Source organism: Zerene cesonia, chromosome 11 (genome assembly GCF_012273895.1).
Source record: "Zerene cesonia ecotype Mississippi chromosome 11, Zerene_cesonia_1.1, whole genome shotgun sequence".
NCBI lineage: Eukaryota > Metazoa > Arthropoda > Insecta > Lepidoptera > Pieridae > Zerene > Zerene cesonia.
Window position 1 is genome coordinate 1,762,831 of NC_052112.1, and position 10,140 is coordinate 1,772,970.

Below are 10,140 nucleotides of genomic sequence, written 5' to 3' on the forward strand. Positions count from 1 at the left end.
TATTTCCAAAAAACACAATTTATAAAAAAAAACAAAAAAAAAAGAAACTACCGAGCAAGGCTCGGTCATCCAGGTACTGTTATTTATCCACGTAGTAAAACTGTTATTTGTCTATCAGCTGTAGGCAGTGTTATTTTTATAACGTATTCCATTTATTTATAAATAAAACGTACGGTTAATGAGATTTTCGTTCTAGTTTTTATAAAAATAACGCACATATAGAATCGTTTAAATCCGCTATCAAAGTATTTAGGTTTATTCTAATACTATTTTTATGTTTGAATTTGTCGCGTAGGTGTGTGTCGTAATTTATTACTAACTAGCTGCGCCCCGCGGTTTCACCCGCGTAAGTCCGTATACCGTAGGAATATCGGGATAAAAATTGCCTATGTGTTATTCCAGTTGTCCATCTGTCTACATACCAAATTGTATTGCAATCGGTTCAGTAGTTTTTGTGTGAAAGAGCAACAAACACACACACATCTTTACAAACTTTCGCATTTATAATATTAAGTAGGAGTACGATAGTATGATATATATATAATAATATATACTACGAAATTATAGTTTTTTTTACTAATTTTAAATGTGAATTTATGATTAATCCGACTAAAACTTGTTTCTAGGTCTATTGAAAATGTTCTTTTTTATTTTTTTTTTATTGTGTTATAGGGAAGCGCTTGAAATGTTTAGAAATCCCTCTTAAACTATTTTTGTCCACTTCATTCGCGCTATGTTGTTATCGTTTAAAGCGATTTTAAACATCCATAAATAATGCGATAAAATAAAATATGTATATTTTACAACGTTAGGAATTTATAACGTTTTTAGAAATATTAAATGTATGAAAAGAAACTATAATGTCACATGCCATGCCTTGATTTTACATAACCTTGGATTCTATACTAATATAAGCTGAATTATTTGTTTGTTTGATCGCGCTTATCCCGGAATCAGCTAGCCCGATTGCATAAATTATCAGTGAGGGTATGTTCGTGATCCCTTAGTGCTATGGAGTATGGGCTATATATTATGAACCAAGAGCGAAGCCGGGCAGAACGCTAGTTATATATGTCTAACTATCAGTCCGCCCCGGCTTCGCCCGTGGTACATATATAGCCTATAGGCTTCCTTAATAAATGGGCAATCTTTAAAATAATTTTTCAAATCGGACCAGTAATTCCTAAGATTAGTGCGTTCAAACAAACTCAGTTTTATAATATTAGTATAGATAATGTAGGTACTAACAAATTAAATAAAAACTTAACTATTTTTTCATTCATAGAAAAAACTCATATTTATTGATTACTTTTTAGCTTCCCGCCCGCGGCTTCGCCCGCCTCCGTGTTGTTCTTACCTTTTAAACCTTCCCTGGACTATTCAAAATGCACCAATACCATGATTATAAATATCAGACTAGCCATTCTCGAGATTTAGCGAGACTAACGGACAGAATTTGATTTTTACATAAAATATTGATTAGTGCCTTTTATGAAATATCAATACAATACCGTATTTCAAATTCGAATTTTCGTTTCAACAAAGAAATTTAAATTAAATGTTATATATAAGATAAATAGTCACTATATTTATATGATTTTTATCATATTGTCGAAAAAATTTCATTAATTCCTCCATTGGTATGATGATGTAATGTTTTTAAGATATTTGACTAGTGGACTTTTCATATGAATGCTAATTGAAAATATCGAATTGCGTGTATTTAATATTTACGATAATATACAAGTTTTTCACTCGACGTCAGCCGAATACTTAAAGGAAAATATGTTCTCGGGGTATTGTCAACATAGTTCTCATTCCTGTAGTCTTTCCGGGATAAACTATCCTATGTCCATTCTCGGGTTTTAAACTATCTTTGTCACAAATTTCATCTGAATCACGTGGGTGGTTTAGATGTGAAGAAGAGACAGAATTATTTTCGCATTTATTTGATAATTGATAATATTAGAGCAAATATAAAAAGGACCACATAGGAGGCATTTGCCTTCAAATAAAAAATAAAATAATCAATATCGAAAACACTCGAAAGAGAACCTCCTATTTTGGAGTCGGTTGAACAAACACAAAAAGCTCAGATAAATTGAAAAGCTCCATAGGCTGAAAATGAAAGACATCTAACCCAATGATCGTTACAGTCACACCATCGAGCCTGCTCTGCGGGCGCACCAAGGAGGTGGAGGTGGGCGGCGCGGGGGGCGCGGGGGCGGCGCTCGCGCTCACCCTCGCCCGCCCGCCCGCCGCGCCTGCGCCCTGCCAGCTGCGCCTGATTGCGCCAGACGCGGCCGCGTTCACCGTGCGACTTATTGATGTTAAGGTACTGTCATTTGAACTACTACTGATTCTCTTTATAGATTTAACTCCGTCCGTATCCCGTAGGAATATCGGGATAAAAAGCCTATATATTACTCCAGTTGTCCAGCTGTTTACGTACCAAATTTCATTGCAGCGTGAAAGAGCAACAAACACACACATCCTTAAAACCTTTCGCATTTATAATATAAGTAGGATTAAAGCATATATGGCAAGTTGGAATTTAAACGCTTTGTGATAAGGGATATTGTTAAATGATAGTCTAAAAGACATAATTGAATTCTAAGCAATTCTCAAACTTCGATTCACACCTGCATCGAGATGTTTAAATCGTATCAAATAAAATTCTTTCAACCATAGACAACATAGTCCTGAGAGTCTTGTCTGTATTCCGTACACTTAAAATAACTTATAGGTACTTACGGTAAATAGTTCCAATATTTATAACTACAACTACCACGATGTTTTCCGAATTTGTAATCAATTATCGTAGACAAAGTGAAACAGGCTGGCTGTTTCACAATGGGTGTATGGTGCACCGTATCTGGGTGAAGGTGGCCATTGGCGCGAATCGCTGCCAGTCACGTAGGCATGCCCTTTCGTCCTTTATGTCTATCACTAACAACCCGCCCCGGCTTTGCACGACTGCAATGATGATATATACATATACAATTCCTCTTGAATCAGTATATTTATAAAAAAAAAAACAATAAAAATCTATTGGGAAAAAACGCGGGTTCGATCCCGCCTCGTGATCAATTTTTTTCTATTTTTTCGAAATTTCTCATTTATATAGCATTTCAATGCTATAAAACTAAAAATTAAAATCATAATCTGATGCGCAATTTTAAAGATCTAAACATAGAGATACACAGATGGCAGAAAGCGACTTTGTTTTATACTATGTAGCGATTTAAGGTTTCTATTAAGAACATATTATATTACTATGTTAAAATTTTACAGTAAACGCAATCACAATAAAGTCTTGCATCTTTGTCTTTTGAATGAATAACTGAATAATATATTATATACGATAATAAAATACTAATTAATGGACAAAAATAACATAGGTAGAGGAGAAAAAAGTAGTTTAAAATAGACAAAGAAAAAAAAAAATTTAAACGCATTATATTGACGATTAAAATGTGTTTTTCGAAATTATTTCGAGTATGACTTTGTTGTTATTTCTGTATAGAGATTTAATGTTGAATATGTTTTGGATACAAATTATTTTCACGATCATACTTCACACAAATATTGTAAATGTGGAAGTTCGTTTGTTTGAATATTTGTCCGTCATATCACAAGAAACTATGAAACGAATTTTCATGAAACTTGGTAAACAGACAGGGCTATGAGCTGACTTGGGTGATAGAATACTATTGATCATGAATGCTCCCTTGGGATAAAACAGGAATCTTGATATCTGGGCGAAGCCGGGAAGAGCGTCTAGTATAGTAATATAAGTGCCTGTCACAATTTTTTTAGTTATATCAAATAATGTTCGTTAAACGTTTGCATACGCAAGGTTAAATTAATGACATAATATATGAACAAACACCGTTTATTGTATAATGCATCGTGACAGATAATGTACGTACACGCATACGTCATACCAAAACGTAAATATTAGTGAAGATAATTTTTAATCTGTTACAATCGCTCAGCCAACAATGCTTTGTGAATTATCCGTATATATGATGTTAATAAACATCACACACATTGGCTATAAAGCCAGAGCTAAAAATATAAAGATTAAAACGTGTAGTAAATTTTTATAATCTGGCAATTACCGAAAGTAACTGTCAAAGTCAAACATGACATTTCGGTATTTATTTTCTCATCAAAATTCTCAATATGCAAATAAATGAACTTTATTAATATCATTTCATATAGTCAATAAGAATTCTAAGGAATTTTCTGCATAAATAAAAATCTAGATCCCATTTTAAATACAGATAAGAATTGTTAGTAATTTTTTTTTACTAGAAAAATATATACTATATGTCTATACTACTGATAATATAAGTTATTGAATGTGAGAAGAATATCTGATCGATTTAGTAAAAACAACCTTTTTCTAATTGATAAAAAAATACTAATTGCAAACTATTTATTATTTAAATAACTTGTTTTCAACGCTCTATGTTGCCAGTTCACACATTTCCAAGTGGTCATAAAATCCAAGGATATCTTATCTAATATTATATTCGTTTCAATTGTGTTATAATTTATACAAAAATGCAGTTGTTCATTTTTCTAGGCAGTAAATTACATTAAAACTCATTACGTTACGTGATTTATTATTTTCCAATAATCGATTCGACGCATACTGATTCATAGAACCGGATACAATCGATTTTGCTTAATAAAATTAATAATGCTTTAACGCGTGGAACCTTCTAGAATATTAAATATTATGTTTTTCATTCCAAAGGTGGTTGTTTTTTAGGTTTCTATGAAAAAAAAAAACTCTACCATAACCAACTTCAGCTTTTGATATTTAGACTTCACAACACATTGTGATTGAAATTATTTATTAATAAAAATAATACTGTATTTTATCCGATTGTTTTATACATGCGAAGACATAGCTACTTGTGTTTTCAGTTTCACTACATTTTTAACAGTCGGTTTAAAAACAAACATTAAAATCAAATATTTAATCTTAAAGGCCGCACGTTGTCCATGAAGATAAACAATTTTGCGAACATAAATTTTTAATGATTTACAACTTAGTTGGAGTTTGCGGAAAACCTGACTGAGTACTCGATAATTGCTTTACAAATAAGTTTATGTAAAGTCTACACGACTCGAATTTTATATCCATTTATTTACGAGTTTGTCCTGACGTCATATGCCATAACAACATCATAAAGCCTGATACAATCTACATGTATTTAAGAGAGCAACATCCCATTATGACTATTTTGAAATATATTATGTTAATTGGAAATATAATCTTACTTTCTTAGGTTTTTTAGGTCTTTTGTCCTAGGAGTTTTTGTCTTAGGTCTTAGGTTCTTTTTTACATAGTACCTTTTGGTAAGTCTTACGTTACAAACTCCTTCTTTATAGTCTGCCAACACTAGATACCATTGGATGTGAATTCTGTTAATCAAATAATTTAAGACGCTTTCTTAGCTTATAACTTTTTTTTTTTTTTTTTTTTTTTTTTTTTTTTTTTTTTTTTTTTTTTTTTTTTTTTTTTTTTTTTTTTTTTTTTTTTTTTTATGACACAGTCGGCAATGGAGCTGGTGGGACGCCTGATGGTAAGCGCTACCACCGCCCATGAACATTTGGAGAGGCGTAAAGTCGATTACAGACCTTACGCCTCTACAAATGGATTGCCGACTTTAAATTGGGAAGGGATTAAGAAAGGATTGGCGAGAGGAATAAAGGAAAGGACTGGGAAGGGGAAGGAAAAGGATATGGGCCTCCGGCTCCCCCACTCACCGAACGAAACACAGCAGAATGCTATTTCACGCCGGTCTTCTGTGGGGGTGTGGTACTTCCCCGGTGCGAGCTGGCCCAATTCGTGCCGAAGCGTGCTCGACTACCACATACAGACGTTAACTCGTTTAGTTATATAAATTTTATAATAATAATCTTCGTTTCGTTGTAAAGTCTTGATGAATACAAATGATATGTTTTTCTTTTGAATTTATGTCTTACTATCTGCGCCCCGCATAAGTCCGTATCCCGTGGGAATATCGGGATAAAAAGTTGCCTATATGTTATTCCAGTTGTCCCGCTGTCTACGTACCAAATTTCATTGCAATCGATTCAGTTTACTTTTGCGTGAAAGAGTAACAAACACACACACATCCTTACAAACTTTCGCATTCATAATATTAGCAGGATAGTAGGACGTCTCCTTAGATAGTATATATAGGGAAGAGGAAATGTTATACAATGTACTTACATGAGTCCAACTTTCGACACAAGAGCATTACATAATCTGTTATATGGTTTCTGAGCTGAATGTTAATTTCATATGGGATTTTTTAGCATTATTATGCTAAAAATTTAGGATATTTGATAGTTTAGGATATTTTTTGGGCTATGACGTCATACACGTTTGATAACTCGGCATAGTTAGTAAGAAACAAATTTGTATCATCTGTCACCCCCTTGTTTTTAGAGTGGAGAATGCTTATACGTATACCTCAGGACTTCGGAGAAATGGCCCTGGGTTATGTCGGATTCCCACTGCAACAGTGGACTACCGACTTAACTTTGGAGCACCTTCAGGGAAGGGTCAATAGCTGGTTGGAATTCGTCCGCTACCCTCTCGTCACCTATTTCTCTTTCTCCTTTGTGTTTTCTTCTGTGTTTAAAGCGTTCACTCCTCGTATTACTCTGACATATATCTACAGATATGTATGAATATTTGTATATTTCATCACGATACGTGCAGTGGACGTCAGGTGAGAATCGTTAGTGTTTGTTTTACAAGAAATTGAATACTCGTGATCTTACGCTTAAGCCAACCTTCGTCATTTCGTTGGAATTGTACCTGTTATATATTTTAACGGAATTAAAAGTCATTTACAGTTAATAAAACGTCAGATAGCACTTGTATGTAGCACTTGTATAGAACAGGGAAGCCCTAGAGTAGTCTTTGTTGTTAGGTTTTGAGTTAGTGTGGAATTGCAATACTGTGCTTTCATTGTGCTTTTTATGGCTTTGCGAGGATTAGATTAACTAGCTATTGCTAGTAACTTTGCCTATGTAATACTAGCTTAAATCCATAATGTCTTTAAATTCTAGGTATTTTATTTCCATAGGTATATCAAATGACAACCATATCCATGAAGTAAGAGTACTTAAGAGTATATTATTCATATAAAATAAACACTTGCTTTTTGCTTTGCTTACGGTTTGGTACCTACGCGAAGGGCGAGGTTCTCTATCATGACAAATTCGTCCCTTGGTTACTCTGTCTGATTGTCTATATCTGTCTGTCCGTCCACATGTCACAACCCTGTAGGTATCTCATGAACCCTGGTAGTGCGACTCTAATTTCTACATGTATTTAAATAATAAATAAAAAATAAAAAACATTTAATATTTAATAAAAAATATTTCGTTGCAGTTATAACAACAAACAATTAAATAAACAAGAATTTGTTTGTTTGTACGGAACCCTTAGTGTCGCGAGTCCGATTCATCAATAATGTTTATTAGGTTTCGTACTATAAGACATTATTTGTGTACTTTATCTTACCTAATTATTTTCTCCCATATGGGATATATTTATAAGCTACACGTGAAGTTGTAGAGTTGCATTTATTACTCAATGTATCACGTTACATGTTAATGGTTTGTGACATAATTTGTTATGATTTAAATGGTGAAATAACAAAACATTGTTATTATCTATTGTTATGAAATGTGCTTTATGAGAATACTAACTGCGCCCCGCGGTTTCACCCGCGTAAGTCTGTATCCCGTAGGAATATCGGGATAAAAAGTTGCCTATATCTTATTCCAGTTCTCCAGCTATCTACATACCAAATTTCATTGCAAACGGTTCAGTAGTTTTTGCGTGAAAGAGTAAAACACACACACATCCTTACAAACTTTCGTATTTATAATATTAAGAGGATAGTAGGATGCATTCCGCTCGCGGCTTTGCCCGCGTAGACAAAGAGAGTTCAGAGTTTTCTCTGCATAGTTCCTATTCCCGTGGGATAAAAATTATCCTATGTCCTGTCTTGGGTCTCAAAATACATATCAAATTTCATCCAAATCGGTTCAGTAATTTAGGCATTTAAAACTTTATATTACATATTTAACGCGCTTTAAGTGAACCTATACTTTTACTAAAATGAGGAAAGATTTGTATCTAAGTATCGTGTCACACAATTCACATCATTTCAAAATTTCTTTCACCCAGAGAAAACTGCAACTTTGAGTGACTTATGCCATATGTGTGCCTACCACGGACGAAGCCTAAGCGAACAGCTAGTGTATAAAAAAACTTTAGTGAGTGATAGTTATAGTTTTCTAATAGTTTTGCTTTAGGTGATTTATTTCATAGTTTATTCGCATAGAACTAACCGATAGAAGTAAATACAGTCCCTTTATAGTATCAGTATACCTACACTGATTTTAAATGGAATAATTGAGTCACCTGACTCAATTATTCTATTAAAAAAACAGGCATTTGTTAGAGGTACGCCAACCTCCAAACTGCTTCAAACTCGTTTTACGTAATCTGGTCTGGGTCTAGACATGAGTCAGCGATCGAACTGTTAGGAATATGTGGGAAATTATATATTCTAGACGGTTCTAATTAGTGCCGGTGTTTAGGTAGTCTGTTCATATCCTACTATAAGTCCTGTCCTGTTTTTCGTGTGATTATTTCATGTTTTGTTTTCACTATTAAAGTAACCTATAATTATCTTGTTCTCGAAAGTTATATCCATACATAAAACACAATTTGAAGAATAAACAGATATTTTTAGTAGTTCAGAACAAAAAATAATTTCCCCATCATATATAAAATTCTCGTGTCACAATGTTAGTCTCTATACTCCTCCGAAACGGCTTGACCGATTCCTCTGAAATTTGGTAAGCATATTGGGTAGGTCTGAGAATCGGCTAACATCTATTTTTCACACCCCTAAATGATAAGAGTAAGGCAGAACAGCGTTTGCCGGGTGCAGCTAGTCTAATATATAAAATTCTCGTGTCACAGTTTTCGTTGCCAAACTCCTTCGAAACGGCTGGACCGATTCTTATGAAATTTTGTGTGCATATTGGGTATGTGTGAGAATCGGCCGACATCTATTTTTCATACCTCTAAAGGATAAGAGTAAGGCAGAACAGCGTTTGCCGGGTCAGCTAGTCAATCTATATATCTAAACGAAGCAAATCCCTTTAAACGTTAAGCAAACAAACAGAAACGGGGGTAGCTTTTGCATTTATATTTGTATAGTGAGTAAAACAGAACGCTTAAATATATAATTAACAAGAGGCGAAACTTCCGTTCTCCATTTCAGAAAACCTTGTCCCATATTTTCGACCTCACACCCCGCTTATAAGGTAGCGAGGAATTCCTGAATGGATGTATTTTAAATGACTATAATTTGGTTGTTGAATGTTGGTACAACTTACCAGTATTCGGTTCGTTATATGCGTATAAAAAATGCAATAACGATGTATAGTGATGTCATCGATTGACCGAAATGTTAAGTTTATTTATAGCTCTACAAAACGGTAGTAATGCAAGTCTTTGAATAATACTTAGGAGATATATAATAAAGCTTACTTCGCAAAAGAAAACTGCGTTATTGCTGGGTATTTTGACAAGCCACTGAAATAGCTATGTTGAATTCGGGGAAAACCAATATAATATATTCTTTCGTTCATTTTGCTTTCACAAAATCGGTTTGACGTATTGTAATTATTTAAATGAATTTATTAGAATTGTGTTTGTTAAATCTTTCTTCAGTTAGGATCAAAGGCTCTGTCGGAGGCCAAGACTCACTTTGAGTTTGATTTATAAGTGTTATTTGTTTAACTGTAGTTATAAACTTGATATACTCGTATATAATACTACTAGCCGTCCGCCCAGGCTTCTCCTGTGGTATATCATCTCAGAGATCACAGAAATAATTTTTGAAATAGGTCTAGTACTCCTTTAGATTGCCCCTACATCATCACAAACTTAAAAACTCAAGCTTTCAGTAAGTTTGCTTACGTAATACGTGTAGGTACCTACATTCCAAAGGTTAACATTCATGGTAGTATTACATTAATTTTAGATATTACTATCAAATCAAATCAAATCAAATCAGG

The 10,140-nt window shown here is 33.7% G+C and overlaps 1 protein-coding gene across 1 annotated transcript in view; it reads left to right on the forward strand.

Annotated features, from left to right (window-relative positions):
- Nucleotides 1-10,140, forward strand: part of LOC119830334 — a 52,490-nt gene that overhangs the window by 12,367 nt on the left and 29,983 nt on the right. Inside the window, exon 2 of the mRNA XM_038353304.1 lies at nt 2,157-2,335. Within this exon, the coding sequence (XP_038209232.1) occupies nt 2,157-2,335 (179 nt within the window). The remainder of the gene's footprint in view (nt 1-2,156; nt 2,336-10,140) is intronic.